The sequence below is a fragment of the Cyanistes caeruleus genome, chromosome 27 (genome assembly GCF_971803275.1).
Source record: "Cyanistes caeruleus chromosome 27, bCyaCae1.hap1.1, whole genome shotgun sequence".
Taxonomy (NCBI): domain Eukaryota; kingdom Metazoa; phylum Chordata; class Aves; order Passeriformes; family Paridae; genus Cyanistes; species Cyanistes caeruleus.
In genome coordinates this window covers 1786907-1809915 of record NC_141727.1, presented here as the reverse complement: position 1 = coordinate 1809915, position 23009 = coordinate 1786907, and the positions used below count along the sequence as shown (strand labels likewise).

General features: G+C 50.9%; 6 protein-coding genes across 6 annotated transcripts; 3 read left to right on the top strand and 3 right to left on the bottom strand.

The window, feature by feature from the left end:
• Nucleotides 1-1626: 1626 nt before the first annotated feature.
• On the bottom strand, nucleotides 1627-2535 carry LOC111943293 (feather keratin 1-like). Its single transcript, XM_086864518.1, has one exon. The coding sequence runs from the start codon at nucleotides 2340-2342 to the stop codon at nucleotides 2037-2039; it is 306 nt and encodes a 101-aa protein (XP_086720644.1). The 5' UTR covers nucleotides 2343-2535; the 3' UTR covers nucleotides 1627-2036.
• A 3535-nt stretch (nucleotides 2536-6070) lies between these two features.
• Nucleotides 6071-6626, top strand: LOC111942122 (feather keratin Cos1-1/Cos1-3/Cos2-1-like). The gene has a single exon (XM_086864519.1). It carries the CDS (start codon nucleotides 6127-6129, stop codon nucleotides 6430-6432), a length of 306 nt encoding a protein of 101 aa, XP_086720645.1. The 5' UTR covers nucleotides 6071-6126; the 3' UTR covers nucleotides 6433-6626.
• Nucleotides 6627-8539: 1913 nt separating this feature from the next.
• On the bottom strand, nucleotides 8540-9355 carry LOC111942125 (feather keratin 1-like). The gene is made up of 2 exons (XM_086864517.1): nucleotides 9274-9355; nucleotides 8540-8930 (listed from the first exon to the last, which is right to left on the bottom strand). Exon 2 carries the CDS (start codon nucleotides 8907-8909, stop codon nucleotides 8604-8606), a length of 306 nt encoding a protein of 101 aa, XP_086720643.1. The 5' UTR covers nucleotides 8910-8930; nucleotides 9274-9355; the 3' UTR covers nucleotides 8540-8603.
• A 2057-nt stretch (nucleotides 9356-11412) lies between these two features.
• LOC111943292 (feather keratin 1-like) lies at nucleotides 11413-15180 on the top strand. Its single transcript, XM_023946291.2, has 3 exons — nucleotides 11413-11488; nucleotides 11832-14523; nucleotides 15062-15180. The coding sequence occupies exon 2, from the start codon at nucleotides 11853-11855 to the stop codon at nucleotides 12156-12158; it is 306 nt and encodes a 101-aa protein (XP_023802059.1). The 5' UTR covers nucleotides 11413-11488; nucleotides 11832-11852; the 3' UTR covers nucleotides 12159-14523; nucleotides 15062-15180.
• Nucleotides 15181-16811: 1631 nt separating this feature from the next.
• On the bottom strand, nucleotides 16812-17225 carry LOC111942123 (feather keratin 1-like). The gene has a single exon (XM_023945314.2). The coding sequence runs from the start codon at nucleotides 17188-17190 to the stop codon at nucleotides 16885-16887; it is 306 nt and encodes a 101-aa protein (XP_023801082.1). The 5' UTR covers nucleotides 17191-17225; the 3' UTR covers nucleotides 16812-16884.
• Nucleotides 17226-19782: 2557 nt separating this feature from the next.
• Nucleotides 19783-20171, top strand: LOC111942124 (feather keratin 1-like). Its single transcript, XM_023945315.2, has one exon. The coding sequence runs from the start codon at nucleotides 19801-19803 to the stop codon at nucleotides 20104-20106; it is 306 nt and encodes a 101-aa protein (XP_023801083.2). The 5' UTR covers nucleotides 19783-19800; the 3' UTR covers nucleotides 20107-20171.
• The last annotated feature ends 2838 nt before the right edge of the window (nucleotides 20172-23009 follow it).

Below are 23009 nucleotides of genomic sequence, written 5' to 3'. Positions count from 1 at the left end.
AGAAGAATTGGAATTATTCTTTTACACTTTTCAAACACTTCAAGAAAGCTGACAGACTTCTTTCAGCTGTCTTCCCCCCTCAGTTCATGTACACCAACTTCCACCTCAGAGGCAGGCTCTCTCCGCCCCACTTCCTCCATCCTCCTGCTGCTCATGAAAGAACCAGAGGGGGCCATCCAGTGCAGTCCTGGAGCTCCGTTTCCCACTGACCTTAGTGGGAGAGGACAAGCTACATGTGTCACTCTTCCATCGCCCCTACTAGCCAAGGTGCTGGCCTGTGATGACAGGAAGAGAGATTTTATCCAGAGCCAGGAAGGCACTCTCCCACACATAGTGCATCCTCTTTGCTGAAGGACTGGATTCCTGATCAGACCCTATCTCCCCTTCACTCAATCCACCAATGAGATGGTCCCATTCACCTCTTTATCCATGATTTTTTTTCCAATACTGGGACAATTGCCATTGGTGTTGTTTGGGTCCCTATCTCAGCCATGGTGTTCTCATGTGTGATTTGGGTATCTTCCTCAACTACCGTGATCTAAAATGTAGGTCAGATGGATGACTCACTCCTGATACTCTCAGAAGTGATTTGGGGCCCTCTCTGGACCCCTGTCCTCTGATAGTACTGGTCAAGCTCTAGAGTTGTGTTAAAAGCAACCACCAGCCACCTCAGGACAAGTTTCACTGTTGCCACACCAAAAAATTCTGTTTTCTTACACCGCCCTGACACCAGATACCTCAAACACTACATTAAGTCAATAGAGTTAATTAATATTTTTGAACACTTCACACTTAGATGAAAAAGGACTTTGTGAGCCCACACAACAAAACAACCTGCATCACTCATGGATGAGAATGGAGAGGTCTATTTGCTCATGCCCCACACAAGACAGTTCCTCCATCACAGTCTCTCCTGGCCCTCAGGTGCCCATCAAAATGCTCAATCATTCCCCCTCCTCAGAGAGGAGAAGGTGAGAGAAGATAAGATTCTATCTGTGTGTTGAGATAAAGGCATTTTAATGAAGAAAAGCAAGGAAAGACTGCAAAACCACAGCAAAAAATAAAAAATAATTTGATTATCACCTTCCATCAACTGGCAATGGCCAGCCTGTCCTGGGAAGCAGGGACACAGTACACTTAGCAGTTTCTTCCTTGATGAATAATCTGTTAATAAATGCTCCCCTGCCACCCTCCTCCTCCTCTCGCTCAGCATTTTTTGCTGGCCACGCTATCACATGGTATCGAATATCCCTTTGGTCAGCATGGGTCAGGCAGCCTGGCTATGTCCTCTCCCAACCTCTTGACCATATCCAGCTCCATGACCTTTTGCAGAGGAGGGTGGAGAGACAGGGTTGATGCTGGGCAAGCATAGCCCAGAAAAACCTAAAATATTTCTGTTATCAGCAGCATTCTAGCTCCAACTGTGAAGAACCAGTAGAAGAGTTAATTTGGTGAAATAGAACTCCATCTTGTGCAGACCCTATACAATGCTGCTATCCATCACTGAACAGTCATCCCAAGCAAACCCTTACAAAAACAGCCCTTAAAAACATATTTTGCCTTGGGCATATTGAGAAAGAACCTGCAAACAATGACACAGACACTTGGACTGCGATGCAGCAGAAATTTAATAAGACAAAACACAGAAATGTCTGGAGACAGAAATGTCTCCAGCTCTGTCTGGAGGTCTCAGTGCAGAGAGCATGAGGGACAGAAGGGAATCTGCCCCAGCAGGTATTCCTCTTCCTGATCCAGAGAGGGAGCAGGGCCAGCAGGTTCTCCCCGGGATGGCTATGTGGGGCTCACAGCCCAGGGGAGCACAAGGGAGCAGGGACACAGGAGGGAAAGGAGAGAGAGGCAGAGGACACAGGCAGGGATGGGCTGTGCTTCCCAAGAGCCCAGGCTGGCCCCATCCTTCTGCAGGGGCTGCTGGGCTTGCTCAGCCCCTCAGGAAGCAACAAGCCGGTGCTGGGTCCCCAGGGCGGTTCCATCCTGGGAGTCCCTGGCTTCCTTCCCCAGAGCCATCACCAGCAGCTTCAGCAGGGGAGGCGCCTCATGCCACAGAGGCCACTGCCCAAGCCCGAGAGGCCAAAGCCCCCGGAGCTGATGGGCACTCCCTGAGAGCTGAGGATGCTGCCAACAGCAGCCGAGGTGGAGGATCCCACGGCGGTGTTCTGTGGGAAGGAGCTGAGGATGGGGCCGGGCAGGGTCACCACCACGGGCGAGGGTTCGATGATGACGGTGGAGTCCTGGCACTGCCTGACACAGGGCTCGTTGCAGCTGTTGGCCAGCGGGGTGGGGCCGCAGGGCTGGCAGGGCCGGCACGGGGTGTAGCAGGACATGTCTTGGGGCTGCAGATGCACCTGGCACAGAGGACAGGGAGGAGCAGACTGTGAGGGGTGTTTGAAGAGCAGCCTCACCACACCATGACTCTAGCCAAGACAGAGACAAGAGCTGGAGATGCAGGGATGCCCAAAGGGTTTTCCTCACATTTAGCCCACAAGTTCCCTGCCAAGAGCAACCAATCTCAGAAGGTTCCTGCCTAGACCATCACTCACTTCAGCAAGGCCCCAGCCTCCCTCCATATGACGCTTTCACATTTCACCTCTCACAGAGAGCAGTTCCATGATGCAGCATAGGACCAAGTGACAGGTATGTACTGGAAAATTGGAGGAGGGGAGGGAGAGGGAGAGGGAGAGGGAGAGGGACAGGGACAGGGACAGGGACAGGGACAGGGACAGGGACAGGGACAGGGACAGGGACAGGGACAGGGAGTGACCCCACTCACCTTGATCCAAGCAGACTGAGGCAAGAGGAGTGGATGAGAGAGTGAGGATGAGCCCTCTCTTATATTGCCCCTGCACTGCCCACAGTCACTGCACAAGGGTAGTAATTTTCCTACAGACTCACCTCCAAAGCAAAATATCCTCCCTAATGGCACAGGTTGTGCTTTTATTTCCATTAACATTGCCATTTCTTTTCCTCATTCTTGATGTGATCATTAGGCTTCCAAGGATGCTTTCAAGTATCGAGATGAAAGACTGAAGGATTTCCCAGGTAGGGATACATCAGTACAGGCAGATGATGTGCTGGAGGCGTCTCTGGAAGGAAGGGATCATGGGAACAGGGAAAAATCGTAACGCTGATTTCCACCCTCTTTTGCAGACAATAAGGTCCTGCTGAGGGCAAGGTGTGCAGTAGCTGCCTGGAGCTCTGGGCTTGGCTACAGCCAAGAGAGGTTTTCTCTATGCATGGACAGAGCTGCCCTTGCTGGAGGGGAGCTCATCCAGGCCTGCAGACAGCACACCCTCCTCACACCAAAAGGCTGACACAGGGCCAACCCAAAATTAGAGTGTGACTTGCCACAGGTAGAGGGAGTCCCTCCCTGGAAATTTGCCTACTGAAGGCATTCCCTTGCCCTCCTGGGATGCATCCCAGCTGCCTCCATGTCTGTGGGGCAGGGAAATGCAGCACTCCTTGATGAAGCCTGGCTTTGTACCCAGTGCCCTCTTGAGCACATCCCCTTTGCTCAGTGTCCTCTTCGTTTCCTGTGCTTTTCCTGGACCTTTCTTAATCTTTGACCATAGGATGCCTAAGCTGCTACCAGCTTTTCTGATCTCTTTTACTCTTTACAGGTGCCTCCATGCTATCCAGCCTGGCAGATGCCTGATTGGGTGTAAGATTTTTGATGTCCCCATGGCTGTACATTGCTGCTCATTTCCTCCCTGACACCATCTCTTCCTCTCCATTTTCTTGGTGTGATGCTGCCCTTGAGTCCAGGGTTCACATCCAGTTCTTCCTTCTCAGACACAGCTGTGCATCACCATTTTTTCCCATGACAGACTCCATGAGACTGGAATGAATCTCTGAAGATCACCTAGCCCAACCACCCCTCTGCACAGCATGATCAGCTCTTGGAGGATGCTCAGGGCCAAGTCCTAAATTTCTACAAGTGCAAACAATCCTCAACCTGCAGGTGTCAGCTACAGGCAAGTTCTTTATCACCCTCACACTAACAACATCTTTTCTAAGGTTTCCTCAGAATTTCCTGTATTTTCAGTGTGCCTATTTCCTCTTGTCCCTTCTCTGGAGAAGACTCAAGAAAGCCAAGCTCTGTGGTCTGGGCTCCTCCCACAGCTGTTTTAGCCATTGCTGAGCAGTGTGCCCAGATCCCCCCTCTCCTCTGGGGTGGACAACCCTGCCTCAAGCAGCCCCTCCTGCTCCAGGGGCTCCAGTCACCTCAAGGACTCTGAGGCCCTTTGCTGGACCTGCACCAGTATGACTGTGCCGCTCCTACAGTGGGCAACTACTCTTTGTGGCACTGATTCCTCAGCACTGCAGAGCAGTTGAAAGGGATCACATTCCCAATTAGAGATCAAATCCCTTCCTAATGCAGCCTTGGATGCTGTCAGGTGCCAGTTCTACAAGGCCCAGGGCAGTGTCGTGATGTCCTGCAGGATCCCTTTCTGTACTGCAAAGCTCTTTGGCTGCCCCACAGCCCCAACCTGTGAGGAGCAGGAGTTTCTCCCTCCAGCCTTTCAGGACTTTGTCCAAAGGGGTTAAACAATGATGGCCCCAGTCTGGGCCCTGTGGTGCACCAAGAGTGTCTCTGCCAGCTGCATTTCATCCCACTTGTCACAACCCTTGGAGACCTGCAGTCAAGCCAGTTTCAGTCATGAACTTCTAGAAGTCAGGATGCCCATTGTCTTTCTCCCATTCTTAGCTGCATTCCCTGACAGCCAAAACCTCCCAAACAGCGTTAAGAGGTGTTTTCACTGGTGCCAAGGCTGATGTGGTCATCCTCAGATTGCACTTCAGTCCAGTCTGTTTAAATGTTCCTACAGCTGATCCTCCTCCTCTGCTCTGGGGAGGACACCTACTCCAGACTCCCCTATTCCCAGCTTTCTGAGGAATATCAGGAACCTCATCCTGTGACAGGAAAGTTTGCCAGTGAAGACCAAGGCCCAGAAGCCTTGGAGAACCTTCCCCTTTCCTGTACCCCTGCCCCCAGTGAAGCTGATCCAGTCAGCCTTGGCTCAAGCCTCCCTTTTGCTGTTGCCCTGTGTGGAAGATCTTTTTGTTTCCCACCACAAACTCCCCTGATTCAGCTCCAGGTGGGCTTTGGCTTTCCAACCCCATGCCTGGAATACTCAGAACACCTGGCAAACGATCTGCATCAGCAAAGGGCATCAAGAGGAAGGGAGAGGAAAGCATTTCCCTGGAGAAGCAGTGTCCAGTGGGCGTTGGAGTGAGGTGAGAGGGAGGAGAGAGCAGCAGGCAGGACGTGCTGCGAGGAGAGGAGCCTTTGTGTGCTCTGCTGCTCTGTGCGGGGCAGGGCAGAGCTGGGGCTGTCCCTGCAGAGGCAGCTGCCAACAATGGCAAGGCACTGCCCCGAGCCAACATCCCCTGCCTGCACGGGACCCTGCGGCATGGGGACACATCCTGTGCTGCACGGACACGCTCCCATCCCGGGTGTCCTCAGGCCTTGCACGACACACGTGAAAGGAGCTGCAGCACAGACCAAGCATGTCAGAAATGAGGAAATGAAATGGCAGTGTTGATGGGAATCAAACCACAACGTGTGGCGTTAGGGAGGAGATTTTGCTGTGGAGGTGAATGTGTTGGAAAATTACTGTCCTTGTGCAGTGCCTGTGGGCCTGGGGCAGTGCAGGAGCAGTATAAAAGGGGGCCCTTCTCCTGGCTCTCTCATTCACTCCTCTCACCTCCATCTCCTTGGGATCAAGGTGAGTCTCAAGCCCTTTCTTTTCCTTTCTTCTTCCTTTGGCCTTTTTCTGCTTTTAATCCCATCTGGGTTCTTGACAACAGCTTGTTATGGGGGAGGGAAGGGGCAGAAGCCGTGCATGGAGAGAGGCTGGGTTTTGTCTGAGATGTCTCCTGAGTTCTGGCCAAGGCGTGGAAGTCCCTGGGCTCGGTCACTCTTCAGGAGATTCTTGGGGGCTTGAGCAAACAGTGAGGCTGCTGGGCCTCTCTAAGCAACCTCCAGCTATCTTCTCCTTCTCTGCTTTTCTCCATCACAGTGGCCCATCACACTGCTGACATAGCCCTTTCTGAGCTCTGCTTGCTCCTCTCCTCTCTGCCCCACAGGTGCATCTGCAGCCCCAAGACATGTCCTGCTACACCCCGTGCCGGCCCTGCCAGCCCTGCGGCCCCACCCCGCTGGCCAACAGCTGCAACGAGCCCTGTGTCAGGCAGTGCCAGGACTCCACCGTCATCATCGAACCCTCGCCCGTGGTGGTGACCCTGCCCGGCCCCATCCTCAGCTCCTTCCCACAGAACACCGTCGTGGGATCCTCCACCTCGGCTGCTGTTGGCAGCATCCTCAGCTCTCAGGGAGTGCCCATCAACTCTGGGGGCTTTGGCCTCTCGGGCTTGGGCAGTGGCCTCTGTGGCACGAGGTGCCTCCCCTGCTGAAGCTGCTGGTGACGGCCCTGGGGAAGGAAGCCAGGGACTCACAGAACAGTATAAGCCCAGGGATAGAGCACTGGTGCTCTATCTACCACTCAGAGTGACTTCTTTCTCATCTTTTGACTCATTAAAGCTCTGCTGCATCCCATCCCATGCCTCTGTGTCATCCTTTCCCCTGCACATGCTCACCCAACATGTCCAGCAAGAGAGGTGCTGCTGTGCTGCGTTGTTGGAAGTGGTATTGCCATTGTTGTCAGCATTGCATTCATTATGTTAACACAGCATTGATTACTCATATTGTCACCTTTCTAAATTACTCTGCCTCTCTCTACCTGCAAGAATTACCTGATACCATTCAGCAACCATTCAGACTCTCCAAGAATACTTCCAGTTCTCCCATCAAAGCCTTCTCTTCTCTATTGTCAGCAAGCCTGTGTCCTCAGCCTCTCACCCACAAGTAAATGTCCTACTTCACCCACCATTCTGGTCAATTTTACTGTATTTCACTTTCCTTGCTAGAGATCTTTCTGTGTTACAGTCCACTAGGCAGCACAGCATGTTTGATGCCATCTGGGGTGTGCTGAGCAGAGTGGGATCTTTGCTTCCTTAAATATCCTGTTGACGGTCGTGCTCTGATAGCCCAGGGTGTTGATGACAATCCTTGGTGTCCAGGAACACTCCTGGTAGTTCCTCCTGTTTTGATGGTGTTACCACAAAAGCACCTCACCTGGGCCCTACTTTTCAGAGTCTGAGAAGACCCTGTCACATCCTACAAAGCCAACTTCAAATCTGGACTCTGCATGGACATGTGGCACCATGCCCACCTGTGTCCTGCAGGAGTTCAGCCACTCCCCTCCCTCAGATGATCATGCACAGCCCTTAGAGACCCTCAGCCCACACCTGCTGCCTCTCATTGCCTCCCTCCCTCCAGAAACTCTCCCAGGAAAGTTGCAGTCTGGAAATCTATGATATCAGAACAGCCCAGGAGAAGAAAGGACTGAGAACAGACCTTTAAGGAAGACATGGGGACACTGGAGATTGAAAACTGGGCATGAGCCAGCAGTGTGCATTAGCAACTCAGAAATTCCATCAGGTCCAGGGCTGCCCAAACAGAAACATGGCCAGCAGGTAAAAGGGGGGGGATTCCCCACTTCTTATCTGCTCTTGTTAAACCTCACCTGGAACCCTGAATCCAGTCTGGAGTCCTCAATTCAAAGTAGGCATGGACCTGTTAGAGCAGCTCCAAACAAGGACTACAAAAATGATCACATGGATGCATTGCCCCTGTAACGGAGAAAGGCTGGAGGGAGTTGCTGTTTTTGAGGCAGGAAAAGAGCAGGCTCTGAGGAGACCTTATTGCATCCTTTTGATATGTAAAAGTGGATGAATTAAGTTGGAGAGAGATGCTTTATCAAGGCCTGCAATAATTGGACAAGGAGCAAGAGTTTTAAACTGAGATAGGATAAATACATATGGGACAAAAGGAAGAACTTTACTGTGATGAGTGTGATAAGACACTGGGAAACATTGCCAAGGAAATGATGGGGTGTCCCATCTTGGGAAGGGTTCAAGGTCAGGTTTACTCAAATCTTATGTGATGTATCCATGATCAGTGTCCATGGCAGCAGGGTTGGGCTAGATAAATCTTAATGGTCTCTTCCACCTAGACCCATTCTCTGATCCCCTGATAATAGGGGTCTGTGAGAAGGCAGCACAATGCACTGTGTCCCTCTCTTTGAGAACATCCTGTGTTAAGATCGGATCTGCTGGAGACTGATGGGAATCCAGTATCTGTGCCTGGTCAGTAACACATTCACTGCTGAGTACTTGAGCTGAGCAAGGAAAAGGAAAAGAAGAGCAAACAGAGTGGATGTTTGTCCCTGGACAAGGCAGGGAAATCCTATCCTGACCCCAAGAGGCAGAGAAACTCAAAACCCAGAGGGTCACTGGGTGCACACTGAGCCCACCCAGTGCCAGCCTGTGTTGACAGCCAGTGCAAAACCAGCCCCAACAACCCCCTCCCACAAACACCCCTGGGACACCCTCTCTGCCTTGGGAGAGTGTCTGCAGGGCAAAGAATGACACAGAGGCGTGAGCTGGGATGCAGCAGAGCTTTAATGAGTCAAAAGAGGGAAAAGAGGGGGATCCAGGTGGAGGCCACAGTGCAGGCAGCAGCTTCAGCAGGGGAGGCGCCTCGTGCCACAGAGGCCACTGCCCAAGCCCGAGAGGCCAAAGCCTCCAGAGTTGATGGGCACTCCCTGAGAGCTGAGGATGCTGCCAACAGCAGCCGAGGTGGAGGATCCCACGGCGGTGTTCTGTGGGAAGGAGCTGAGGATGGGGCCGGGCAGGGTCACCACCACGGGCGAGGGCTGGATGGCCACGTGAGAGTCCTGGCACTGCCTGACACAGGGCTCGTTGCAGCTGTTGGCCAGCGGGGTGGGGCCGCAGGGCTGGCAGGGCCGGCACGGGGTGTAGCAGGACATGTCTTGGGGCTGCAGATGCACCTGGCACAGAGGACAGGGAGGAGCAGACTGTGAGCGGTGTTTGAAGAGCAGCCTCACCACACCGTGAGGGAGATCCTTTCTCTCAGACCCCAGGAGCACCACCAAGAAGGCCAAAGCCAGGAACAACCTCACCCAGCCCACAGCTCAAGAAACGCCTCAGTCTATATCCAGCCTTTCTGCACAATACATCTGCCCTCTCCCATGGTAAACAGCCCCAAGGCACAGCAGGGAACAGGGAGAGAGATACATGATTAAAAATCCCAGAAAAGTACAAAGTGAAAGAGAAAAGGAAGGAGGAAGGGCACAAGGAGAACCCAGAGGAAGACAAGGGCTCAAAACTCACCTTGTTCCCAATAAGATGGAGCTGAAGGAGTGGATGGGAGAGTGAGGAGAAGGTCCTGCTTTTATACTACTCCTGCACCGCCCCAGGCCCGCAGTCACTGCATACGGGCAGTAATTTTCCTACAGACTCATCTCCAAAGCAGACTGTCCTCCCAAATGCCCCAGGTTGTGTTTGGGTTTCTGTCAACGCTGCCATTTCATTTCCTCATTGCTGACATGACCATTAGGCCACAGAGGATCTTTTGAAGTGTTGGGATGAGAGGCCTGAGGCTTTCCTGAGCATGATCACATCAGTGCAGGCAGAAGATGTGCCCCCATATGCTGGAGAGGTCTGTGCAGGCAGAGCATGTGGCTGTGGGGAAATAAGTGGTGAGTGTTTTTACAAACCCCTGTGAGGAAACATGGTCCTGGCTTCCTACCAATGCAATCCCCTCCAGAAGTCTTCCCTGCATGTGGGCATGCTGCATCCCTCTCCCTCCCTGGTGCCTGCCTGCTCGGGCCACAAGTCACTGGGCATTGCCTCTCTAGGCACGTTTGTTACATTGCTGCTTTCAAATGGCTTTGCCTAAGGAAATCTTCTCCTTTGGTGAAGACATTTCCTGGTTTATTTGGCAGAGCTGTCTCCTCTCGCTGCCATCTCCGGGGTACCCCAACCAGTGCTGTCAGCCGACTGATGGAAAGAGAGCACTGTCCTCTCAAAACCCCTTGACCACTCAACAAGTCCTCACTCAACAATCAGGTGCCTCTCCCCTCACCATGTGAGGGATATATTTGCTCTTGGGGCATTGTTGTCTTTGTCTCCCTCTCCTCACCCCATGATACACTTTGGATGCACTGTTTGCAGGCTGAGGGCAGAAGGCCTTTGGGGCTGCCTGGAGCTGTGGTGTGTGGGGACAGCCCAGTACCTGAAGGTAGTTTTCCTAGAAAAGGAATGGAGTTGCCCCAGGGATTGAGGCCTGGCAGGATCCTGCAGTGCCACACGCCTGGGGAGGCTCAGGGAGGGAATGCACTCAGAAAAGCCCTGGGTACAAAACCTGCTCTCAAAATACACCAAGGACTGATGCACTTCCCTGCCCCACAGACATGGAAGCGGCTGGGACGCGTCCCAGGAGGGCAAGGGAATGCCTTCAGTAGGCAAATTTCCAGGGAGAGACTCTCCTTACCAGTGGCAAGTCGCGCTCCAATTTTGGGTTGGCCTTGTGTCAGCCTTTTGGTGTGAGGCCAAGCCAGGGGTGCGTGGTGTCTGCAGGCCAGGCCAAGGCCTGAATTCCCTTCCAGCAAGGGCAGCTCCATCCTGGCCCTGGGGATGCTTGCAGGACTGACAATATGTATTGAAAAAGTGGCCTGTGCTTGTGTCCTGCAGGTTATGGTACAAAATGTGCAGGAAATTGCATTGTGGGGTGAGGAGAGAGGGAGGAATATGGTTCTATCCCAAGAGCCGACAGACCCCTCTAATACAGATGACAGTGAGTCCCAGCCCAAAAGGGCTCCTTCAGGAATCACAGGGGACATTTCAAGTGGGAGGGCAACAATCTTCTGCTACCAGTCTGCTGACAGCACTGGTTGGGGTATCCCAGAGATGGCAGTGAGAGGAGACAACTCTGCCAAATAAACCAGGAAATGTCTTCACCAAAGGAGAAGATTTCCTTAGGCAAAGCCATTTGAAAGCAGCAATGTAACAAACGTGCCTAGAGAGGCAATGCCCAGTGACTTGTGGCCCAAGCAGGCAGGCACCAGGGAGGGAGAGGGATGCAGCATGCCCACATGCAGGGAAGACTTCTGGAGGGGATTGCATTGGTAGGAAGCCAGGACCATGTTTCCTCACAGGGGTTTGTAAAAACACTCACCACTTATTTCCCCACAGCCACATGCTCTGCCTGCACAGACCTCTCCAGCATATGGGGGCACATCTTCTGCCTGCACTGATGTGATCATGCTCAGGAAAGCCTCAGGCCTCTCATCCCAACACTTCAAAAGATCCTCTGTGGCCTAATGGTCATGTCAGCAATGAGGAAATGAAATGGCAGCGTTGACAGAAACCCAAACACAACCTGGGGCATTTGGGAGGACAGTCTGCTTTGGAGATGAGTCTGTAGGAAAATTACTGCCCGTATGCAGTGACTGCGGGCCTGGGGCGGTGCAGGAGTAGTATAAAAGCAGGACCTTCTCCTCACTCTCCCATCCACTCCTTCAGCTCCATCTATATTGGGAACAAGGTGAGTTTTGAGCCCTTGTCTTCCTCTGGGTTCTCCTTGTGCCCTTCCTCCTTCCTTTTCTCTTTCACTTTGTACTTTTCTGGGATTTTTAATCATGTATCTCTCTCCTTGTTCCCTGCTGTGCCTTGGGGCTGTTTACCATGGGAGAGGGCAGATGTATTGTGCAGAAAGGCTGGATATAGACTGAGGCGTTTCTTGAGCTGTGGGCTGGGTGAGGTTGTTCCTGGCTTTGGCCTTCTTGGTGGTGCTCCTGGGGTCTGAGAGAAAGGATCTCCCTCACGGTGTGGTGAGGCTGCTCTTCAAACACCGCTCACAGTCTGCTCCTCCCTGTCCTCTGTGCCAGGTGCATCTGCAGCCCCAAGACATGTCCTGCTACACCCCGTGCCGGCCCTGCCAGCCCTGCGGCCCCACCCCGCTGGCCAACAGCTGCAACGAGCCCTGTGTCAGGCAGTGCCAGGACTCCACCGTCATCATCGAACCCTCGCCCGTGGTGGTGACCCTGCCCGGCCCCATCCTCAGCTCCTTCCCACAGAACACCGCCGTGGGATCCTCCACCTCGGCTGCTGTTGGCAGCATCCTCAGCTCTCAGGGAGTGCCCATCAGCTCCGGGGGCTTTGGCCTCTCGGGCTTGGGCAGTGGCCTCTGTGGCATGAGGCGCCTCCCCTGCTGAAGCTGCTGGTGATGGCTCTGGGGAAGGAAGCCAGGGACTCCCAGGATGGAACTGCCCTGGGGACCCAGCACCGGCTTGTTGCTTCCTGAGGGGCTGAGCAAGCCCAGCAGCCCTTGCAGAAGGACAGGGCCAGCCTGGGCTCTTGGGAAGCACAGCCCATCCCTGCCTGTGTCCTCTGCCTCTCTCTCCTTTCCCACCTGTGTCCCTGCTCCCTTGTGCTCCCCTGGGCTGTGAGCCCCACACAGCCATCCTGGGGAGGACCTCCTGGCCCTCCTCCCTCTCTGCATCAGGCCCATGGACACCTGCTAGGATCTCTGCCACAGCCATGTGATGGAGATTCTAAGCTTACCCTGGTACTCTCTGCACTGAGGCCTCCATTCAGAGTGACCTTGTTCTCATCCTTTGACTCATTAAAATTCTGTTGCATCCCAGCCTGCATGTCTGTGTCATTCTTTCCCTGTTGTCAGTCTCCCAAGATTCCCAGGGAAGGAGATGTTGCTCAGGGATGGTTCTGTGTGACAGATTTAGGAGAAGGTGTTTCAGTGCCTTTTTAGACAGGAGAGTTAAATCTGCTTTGTCATGGTATTGATGCTTTCTCTCCTTCTTGATTTGTCTGGAGCTGGTAGAATGAACCAATCCTCTTCACTGGCCCTGTCTACTCGAAGGGTGATTCTCTGTCTCTGACCAAACCATTCTCCTCTCCACACCCAGTAATCACTGGGCCTAAGTCAAGTCCTTTAACCTTCTCACCATGCTGGCCACCCTGCACTAAACTCACTCCACTTGGTCCTGGTGGTTCTTGCATTGCAGCCTGTCCCCAGCACAGGGCATGGCACCAGGCGAGTGCTGAGCAGAGCGGCATCATCGCTGCCACCCATCTCCTGCTTCCACTCCTGCTCGCACAGCCCAGGGTGCTGGTGACAGCCCTTGGTGCCAGGCCACAGTCTGGGCAGTCACCCCTCTTCTGATGTGGTGACTGCAAAAACCCCTTTCCCTGGGCCTGCTTTGGGGCTGCTGCTGCTTGCCAGGGGCTGAGGGAGGTGTGTGGATGCAGGGCTGGTTGGTCCCAAGTCAGCTGCCCTTCAGGGCTCTGGGGATAAATGTGTCACTATGCCTAGCTGTGTCCCACAGCAGTTCAGCCCTCCCTCAGCTGCTTTTGGACAGCACTTTGAGTCACTCAGCCCACACTCACTGCCTGTATTCCTGCCCAATGTGTTTTTCTGCCTCCATCTCTCCAAAAGCCTTCCTAGGGAGCCCTAAGGAGAGACAAGGAAGGAGTAGGGCAAAGAGGACAAGCACTGCCTGCCTGTAGATCTTTGTGACCAGCACTAAGCACTGAGCAGTGGTTCCCATGATCTGCTGACCCAGTGGGAAGGGGGAGAATTGGAAAAGCCAGAGACTGACATACCCTGGTGTCAAGACCAGGACATTCTATGAAGGAATGGGAGAAAAAAGAGAAAACCAAGTGGTTCCAAGGCAATCGTGGCACCAGCAAACCAATGCCCAGGCAATGTCCAAAGAATGTCTACTCTGGGAAGATTGTTCACAGCTTTATTGCTACGCATGACATTATATCTGCCCAGTGTTGTGGTGGAATCACCATCCCTGGAGGGATTTAAAAGACATCTAGTTGTGACACTTTGGGACATGGTTTAGTGTTGAGCTTCAAAGACCCAGATTAATGGTTGGACCCCTTAATCTTAAAGGTCTTTTCAAAGTGATTGCATCATTCTACATGACCTGAAATTGCTCTTTGGTCAGTTGAGGTCATTTGTCCTGATTGTATCAACTCCAGCTGCTTGCCCACTCCTGGCCTCCCCTGTGGGTGATGCAGCATAAGAAAGAGATGGTCTTGATGGTGGGCCAGCCCTGTGCAGCAACAGGTCAGGCTTTGATGTGCTCTTTGCACTGGTTTGGCCACACATTTGAAGCACAGAATGATATTGGCTGCTCTGAGGACAATGGCCTCTGGCCCAGTCCGAACCAGTGCAGATTGGAGTAAGAGATTTAAAAACCACAATTGTCTTAAACACTGTCAATGCCACAGAATAAAATAAGCCACTACAGTGGGACCTTGAGATAAGCACAGAGAGGAATTTGCAACTGAAAGGTGATAATTCCAGGCCTGTTGAGACAGATCTGGGAGCATCAGGACAAAAATTCCCACTGTGGCAGACTGTGGGAAAGGAAGCAACTGCTTATACACATTCCTTTCCAAGCTGTGGGAACTGTATCTACACCCTGAGGATACCCAGAACTTGGACTGTACCAAGGTGGTACCCCAGAAGAACAGCTTGGGGACCCCCAACACTGAGAAGACCAGAAGGAAAAACCAATAGGATGCTGCTGGATCCACAGGGTGGTGGTATCTTGTAGGAGACGCTTTCTGGGGACGGTCAGAGACACGGCAAAGACCTCTATAATCGAGTTAAGTGTTAGAAGTTTATTTCAGGGCGTGGGGTAGAGAGGTAGAGAGAGAGAGCAAGAGAGGGCAAGAGAGAGGGCAAGAGAGACGGAAAAAAAGAGCAAGCAAGAGAAAAAAGAGTGAAAAGAGACCGAGCTCTTCTATACCACTACTTATATAACCTATACCTTTGAATATTCTATTCCTTAACTAACCAATCTTTCTAAGTATACTAATATAGTAACATTTGTGTACAACCTATAGAAATTGCTATTTTTGCATATTTTTAGTTATCTCAGGGTCCTTCAGACCTTTCCTTATAAGGCTGGGATGAGGGGTCTCAGCTTGGTTTTATTGCAGGAAAGAATGTGTTCTGGCATACCAGCCCGGTTGGTTTCTTTGAATTATTCAAACCGTGCTATCATTTGTATTTCTTCCTTAGCCTTTCTGGCTACAAAATCATATTTATAATTTCTTTCTAATTCTACCTTCCCAACAGTATCTTTCAACTTAAGCTGTCTCACTCTCTTCCTCTCTCCCACGCTCCTCTCTCTATTTCTTTCTATCTATCTCTATGTCACATTTACCATTAAATAAAATTCATACTATTGACTTTGGCATATGGTCTCATCTGCACCATAATCTGAACAGAGACACTTCTTAAAAATCAGATCAAAACAACTGGTCCTCCATTCCATCTCCTGTTGTACCCTGGGGCTTTTCTTTTTTGGTTTGCACCTGCCCCTGGAGAGTGATAGCAGCCAGGGCAAGATAAAGTGCCTTTCCTTCTCTCCTTTCTCTTCTTCTCTCCTCGTATCCAATTCCATGAGACTTTTGGGGTTTCTGCCCTTCCAGGGCCCTCCACAACCCAGGCTTATCAACCAATGTCAGCAGTGGCCACATGCCCCTTCTGCAGAATGAGCACCAAGGCCAAGAAGGAAGTCTGGGAACAGCTGGGTCCGATGGTCAGGGGATCATTTGGGGTCAGGGCTTCCTTCCTCCACTGAAAGTTAGAGTGTCCCAGGAGAATTCTGGGAGCATCCAAGTATTTATACTCACAGGCTCAATGTTCAAGTGGAAACCAGTGATGACTGGTGTCCATCAGGGATCAATACAGGGATGAACATTTGTTAATACGTTCATCAGTAACAGAGGTAGTGGGACTGAGTGGACAATCAACAAGTTTGAGAATGACACCAAGCTGAGACTTGAGGAAAGCATTTCAATTCAGAGGGATCTTGGCAGATTTGAGAACAGTCCCATGGGAAACTCATGAACTTCAACAAGGCCAAGACTTGAAGAGAAATGGTTTAGACCAGCCCTGCCGAGAAGGAACCAGAAATAATGGAGGCAGAAAAATCAGCCATGAGCCAGCAATGTGTTCTTGACATCAAGAAATTCAACCATGTCCTGGTCTGCACAAACAGAAATACGGCCAGCAGGTCAGCTCTCATTAGACCCCATGTAGAGTCTTGTGTCCAGTCAGGAGTGCCCAGTTCAAATAGTCACAGACCTACTAGAGAAGCTCCAGACAAGGGCTGCAAAAATGATCACATGGATGCATTACCCCTGCCATGGAGAAAGGCTGAGGGACTTGAGTTTTTTCAGGCAGCAGAAAAGCAGGCTCTAGGGACACTTTATTGCAGCATTTCAATATGTAAAGGGGATGGATAAGAAAGTTGCAGAGGGACATTATATCAAGACCTGCAGTGACTGGACAAGGAGCAACACTTTAAAAGTGAAATAGGGTAGATGTAGATGTGACATAAAAAATAAGTTAATGATGTGTTGGGAAATGAAAAAATGGTGTGTCCTATCATGGGAAGTGTTCAGGATGAGTTTTAATGGAACTTTGAGTAACTGATATAGTGGCACAATACTGTTAGGAAGGGTTTGCCTGGCACCTGATGGGAAGTTGGAACCTGTGTCCTTGCAGTAACACATTCCCTGCATGGTACCTCCGATGCAGTGCTGAGCTGAGTGAAAAACAATGAAAAAGTGTGTGAAGGAAGTAATAGTTAGCCACTGAACTGTTTACAGAAATTCCATTCTGATGCAAAAAGGCAGAGAAACTCACAACCCAGAGGGTCACTGGGTGCACACTGAGCCCACCCAGTGCCAGCCTGTGTTGACAGCCAGTGCAAAACCAGCCCCAACAACCCCCTCCCACAAACACCCCTGGGACACCCTCTCTGCCTTGGGAGAGTGTCTGCAGGGCAAAGGATGACACAAAGGCGTGGGCTGGGATGCAGCAGAGCTTTAATGAGTCAAAAGAGGGAAAAGAGGGGGATCCAGGTGGAGGCCACAGTGCAGGCAGCAGCTTCAGCAGGGGAGGCACCTCGTGCCACAGAGGCCACTGCCCAAGCCCGAGAGGCCAAAGCCTCCAGAGTTGATGGGCACTCCCTGAGAGCTGAGGATGCTGCCAACAGCAGCCGAGGTGGAGGATCCCACGGCGGTGTTCTGTGGGAAGGAGCTGAGGATGGGGCCGGGCAGGGTCACCACCACGGGCGAGGGCTGGATGGCCACGGTGGAGTCCTGGCACTGCCTGACACAGGGCTCGTTGCAGCTGTTGGCCAGCGGGGTGGGGCCGCAGGGCTGGCAGGGCCGGCACGGGGTGTAGCAGGACATGTCTTGGGGCTGCAGATGCACCTGGCACAGAGGGCAAGGAAAAGTCATGAGAGGTGTTTGAAGAGCAACCCATCACCACACTGTGCAGCTGCCCTGTCAAGCCAAGATGGGAACAAGAGCTGGAGGTGTTGTACTGATGCCCACAAGCTTCTCCTTCCTTTTAGCCAAGAAGTTCCCTGCCAAGAACCAAGCCCAGGGTAATCCCACCTATCCCTTCACTCACTTTAATCAAGTCCCAAACTCTCTCTATGCACACTTTCTGTTCCTGTCCCTCGCCCATCATAAGCAGCTCCATGACCTGGCATAGAACAAAGGGGCAGGTATGTGCAGAAAACTGAAGCAAGAAGAATAGAAGGAGTGAGTGGAGAAAAGTCTTAACTCTTACCTTGTTCTCAATGAGACGGAGATCAGAGGACTGGATGTGAGAGTGAGGTGAAGGACTGGCTTTTATACTTCTCCTGTATGGCCCCAGGCCCACAGTCACTGCACTAGGGCAGTAATTTTCCTACAGACTCATCACCAAAGCAAAATATCCTCCTTAACGCCACAAGCTGTACTTTTATTTCTGTCAACGCTGCCATTTCATGTCCTCATTTCTGACATTCCTGCTCATGCAGTCTTTCACGTGCCACAATGAGAAGGTATGACTCTATGAAGAGTCATGCCAGTGAGTGCAGAAGTACAGAACAGGTCCTGTGCAGGCAGATATTGGCTTGGGACAGTGAAGTGCTGTTTGTAATTGCAGTGGGTGAGCTCCAAGTCAAGGATTGCCTGAGAAAAGCCAACCCATACAAGCTTAGGTAGGGTAGAAGGGATGCACAGGCCTCATCTACCTGGCCTGAGGCTTGTGTCAGCCTGTGGTGGGGGGCTCTCCTGAATGCTTTACAGAGTTAAAGGTTTGCAGAAAACATCTTCCCACCATCTGGGACACATCCCTGGGCTTCACATGACATGACTTCTTCTGGCATTAGTGCTCCTCATGCTTCCTTTCCCCTGACCCAAAAGCTGCCTCAGCCTGGAGCACTAATCAGCACCACTGGAGAAGCTGGAAACTTGCCCAACTCCCCAGTGAATGAGAGCTGGAAGGACCCTGTGGTACCACATGCCTGGGGATGCTCAGGGAGGGGACGTGTTCAGAAGGGCCCTGTGTGCAAGCCCAGCTCTCAAACCATACCAAGCAGGGCTGTACTTCCCTGCCCTGCAGACATGGAGGCAGCTGGGGAGCATCCCAGGAGGGCAAGGGAATGCCTTTAGTAGGCAAATTTCCAGGAAGAGACTCTCTCTACCTGGGTTGGCTGTTGTTCTAGCCTTGTGACATGCTGTGTGCAGGCCCATGACCCACACAAGCTGAATTCCTCTCCAGCAAGGGCAGCTCCATCCACACCTCAGGAAAACCATCTTCAGTCACAGGGGTGTTCTTTGTACAGAGCTCCAGGCAGCTCAAACAGACATTGCCCTCAGCATCAATTTGTTCCCATAACTCCCACAGCTCAGAGAGCTTTTGGGACAATCAACTGGTTTTGGAAAAGTATCTTTGGCTAGTATGGTGCCAATGTGTGGGGCCAAAGTGTATGGTGATCTGAGGGAAACTGGAAAGAACAAGGTATTTACTGAACCTCCACACACACCTACAGGAGTGAGGAAGGGACCCAACTCCATGAGGCATCTCAAGGATTCCTGGGGCTCAGGAGAGCAAAGTTATCTTCCCTCACAACTGCTGATGGCACACAATGGTAACCCCAAAAGGCAGCCATGAGGGGGGACAACCTTGCCAAACAAACTGCTACATGAGGAGAAGACAGGCTTGGTGGGAGATTATGCTCAGCTGCCTGCAAAGAGGGTAGAAAACAACCACAGCATATTTCTCCAGATAGGTGTCAACTGTCTGCACAGACCCCTCCAGCACATGCAACACATCTGCATGTACTGATGTGTCACTGCCCAGAAAACCCTTTGGTCTTTCATCTCAATGCTTGAAAGGATCCTTGGAGGCCTATTGGTCACATCAGAAATGAGGAAATGAAAATGGCAGCGTTGCTGGAAATAAAAGCACAACCTGTGGCATTAGGGAGGATATTTTGCTTGGGAGGTGAGTCTGTAGGAAAATTACTGTCCTTGTGCAGTGACTGTGGGCCTGAGGCAGTGCAGGAGCAGTATAAAAGCAGGGCCTTCTTTTCACTCTCTCATCCACTCTTTACAGCTCCATCACACCGGGAGCAAGGTGAGTTTCAAAGACTTTTATCTTGTTCTGCTCCTTGTCTTCCTTTTCTTCCTATTCTGGGTTGTCTCTGCACATCTCTGTCATATTCTGGGGCCCTGAGAAGGTTTAGTCTGGGAGAGGAAAGGATGCACACAGTGGGGAAAGAAAAAGGTTCAGCCTTTGCAGAGACGTCTCTGGAGCGATGGCCTACTTGGGGTCCACCCTCAGTCTGCAATTCCTTCTGCATTCTTCTGAGGGAAAGGAGATGCCTGTGGGCTCCTGGAGAAGTCCTTTATGATGAGGAAAAGGGTCTCCCTCATGTAGGAGGGTGACACATTATGCTTCAAACATCCTTCATGCCTTGATTTTCCCTTCTCCCTCTGTGCCAGGTGCATCTGCAGCCCCAAGACATGTCCTGCTACACCCCGTGCCGGCCCTGCCAGCCCTGCGGCCCCACCCCGCTGGCCAACAGCTGCAACGAGCCCTGTGTCAGGCAGTGCCAGGACTCCACCGTCATCATCGAACCCTCGCCCGTGGTGGTGACCCTGCCCGGCCCCATCCTCAGCTCCTTCCCACAGAACACCGCCGTGGGATCCTCCACCTCCGCTGCTGTTGGCAGCATCCTCAGCTCTCAGGGAGTGCCCATCAACTCTGGGGGCTTTGGCCTCTCAGGCTTGGGCAGTGGCCTCTGTGGCACGAGGTGCCTCCCCTGCTGAAGCTGCTCCCTGCACTGTGGCCTCCACCTGGATCCCCCTCTTTTCCCTCTTTTGACTCATTAAAGCTCTGCTGCATCCCAGCCCACGCCTTTGTGTCATCCTTTGCCCTGCAGACACTCTCCCAAGGCAGAGAGGGTGTCCCAGGGGTGTTTGTGGGAGGGGGTTGTTGGGGCTGGTTTTGCACTGGCTGTCAACACAGGCTGGCATTGGGTGGGCTCAGTGTGCACCCAGTGACCCTCTGGGTTGTGAGTTTCTCTGCCTCTTGGGGTCAGGATAAGATTTCCCTGCCTTGTCCAGGGACAAACATCCACTCTGTCTGCACTTCTTTTCCTTTTCCTTGCTCAGCTCAACACTGTGACACAAGTACTCAGCAGTTGGAATCACAAAAGTCAATGATCACAGGTTGAGATAGGAACAATTTACTGCAAACAGCAGTGAGATAAGAAAACAAACAGTAACAGCTACAATAGTAATAATAAAAGCTACAAGACAAATAATTATTTACAGGAAAGTGAACCAATTCCATATGGTTTCACCCCTTAGCCTTTTTCCCACCGTTAGGAACAGCCTTCTTCCTGGATGTGAGAGAGTCCCCTCTCCCTGTCTTGGTAAGGACATGAGCTGGTATCAATTAACATGTAGATCTTGCCCATGCCCCCTCTTGTAATTGTAATGACAATTACATCTTTAAGGCTTGTTAGTTCCCAGGTTTCCTTGACTAGGGGAGGCAGCTGCTGCCTGTTGCACTGGTCTCCTTTTTTGCTGATTAGGCTGGAAAGTACAGAAAGATCTTTGTCATGGTTTGACAATGCTCTCCTACAGTTTAATGCTCCAAATAAAACCGTGTTGTGCTCCTCCCTTCCCCTCATTCTCCGCTGTGCAGGGCTGGAGAGAGGAATTGGAGGCACAAAAAGCAAAGATCACAGGCGGAGGTAAGTAGAATTTACTGGAAGTAGCAACGATATAAGAAAATTAACTATAACCACAGCAATATTAGTAACAAAAGTGTACAAAACTTTTGTACTGAGCGTGACTTACATCCCAAAATGCACCCGTGGAGATCCCGACCCAGCTGCAGCCACAACCACCCCAAATGCAAGAGAGCCCTTCCTTCCTGAAGAGACTCCCTTCCCCCTCCCAGCCCCAGCAATGACCTAAGGGGGTACAGAAAAACCTCTGGGTCCTGACCATGCCCTCTCCTGGCTGCTGCAAAAATTAACTTCATCCTGGCTGGAACTAGGATTATCTGATATCAAAGATCATCCTGAATTGAGGGAAATTTGATATATTACACATTTTTCAGCAGTTGGAGGAGTTTAGTAAGGGTCACCTAGTCCAACCCCTTTCCATGGGCAGGGATATCTGTCACTGTATCAGGTTACTCAAAAGTCCTTCAAACCTGGCCTTGGACCCTTCTCAAGATGGGGTACCACATCACTCTGTTATAGATACATATTTTATTATTGGCTTTTCGTAAATATTAAAAAGAATGTTACATGTCTAGTGTTATAAAACTTTGCTGTATTAATATAGTTGGTTTTTTTAAGTTCTGCTATTGATGAAACATAAATATTGGTGTATTATATATATATTTTATACCCTGTAGCATGGTATTAAAATAAAGACTGCTTTTGTTCATATAAGTCAGAGAATGAAAAGATAGTCAGAAAAATCCCCCCAACCCAGCATTCTTAGATTATCTTATCCAGATGAAGAGAGCGGTGACCAGAGCTCCAAGGGAGGAATTTATTGAACCTGTGTTATTTGGGAGTGTGAGACTGCAAGGAGCCACAAGAAATATTGAATTAATATGCAGCACCATCTGCTGGGTGGGGGGAGTTGAAACTAAACAGAGGAACATCTAAATTTAAGAGGAATGTTTGAATTATGCATAAGAATTTATGAATATGCAAGAGATGGGTGTTTTTAAGGGACAATTCTTTGTTAGTAAGGTGTGCTGAGGCACCTGGCCATACTTGTTCATTTTACTTTATTTCTGGCTCCTAATTGTCTTTTTATTCAACTTTTTAAATTATACCAAAAAGATGAACCTCATTTTTCACAACTCTATAGCAAACATTTTCCAGTGCCTCACCACACTCATCATCATAAATTCCTTTCTTTTGTGCATCTACATCTACCCTATTCCACATTAAATACCTTGCTCCTTGTGCAGTCGCTGCCAGCCTTGATATGTCTGTCTCTAGCTTCCTTAAATGTTGCCTTCTCTTTTGTCCCTTTTGTTATAAATGCAACGGCAAATTAAAGATTAACAAAGATTAATTTATTATAAATTAATAAAGCAACAAACAGTGAGGAAAAAAAAACCACAATAAATGGACAGCGCAGCGCTGGGTGGACAGGGTCTATACGCAAGGTATAGGTGCTCCCAAATCCACGTCTGAGGGTCCCATGGCCTGGGTTTTTATAGGGATTTTATGTCCCCAGGCTAGAATTCCAACCAGTTTCCATTCACCAAATGTCCCTGATTGTCGGGTGAATGGATTTCCTGGCCTAGAACATTGAGTCAGTAAGTATCCGGGCAGAGTCTCCTCAAATGTAAAGTGAGTCTGTATGTATTTTAACATATTTCATCACAGCGGGATTGAGAGATCCGGGCTGGTGTCGATGGATATCTCAGAGGAGTAGTCTCTTCTTTGTCTTTCTTGATTGAGTTTCTGTAGTATGGGTTTGGCGGGTGTGGTGTTCGATTCTGGCAACGACCATCTTCCTGGGGCTCGTCCCCTTTTGTCTTGCTTGATGGTCTCCGGCCGAAATCGGCCGGGCGTTGCCTTTCTCTGGAGGTAGACTTTTAGGCTGGTTCTTTTGTTTCTGTGATGGCCTGTGTCCTGTCTTTTCCTCCGAGTTGATGAGTCTGCTGAAACCTGTTATCTGGGGGGGTT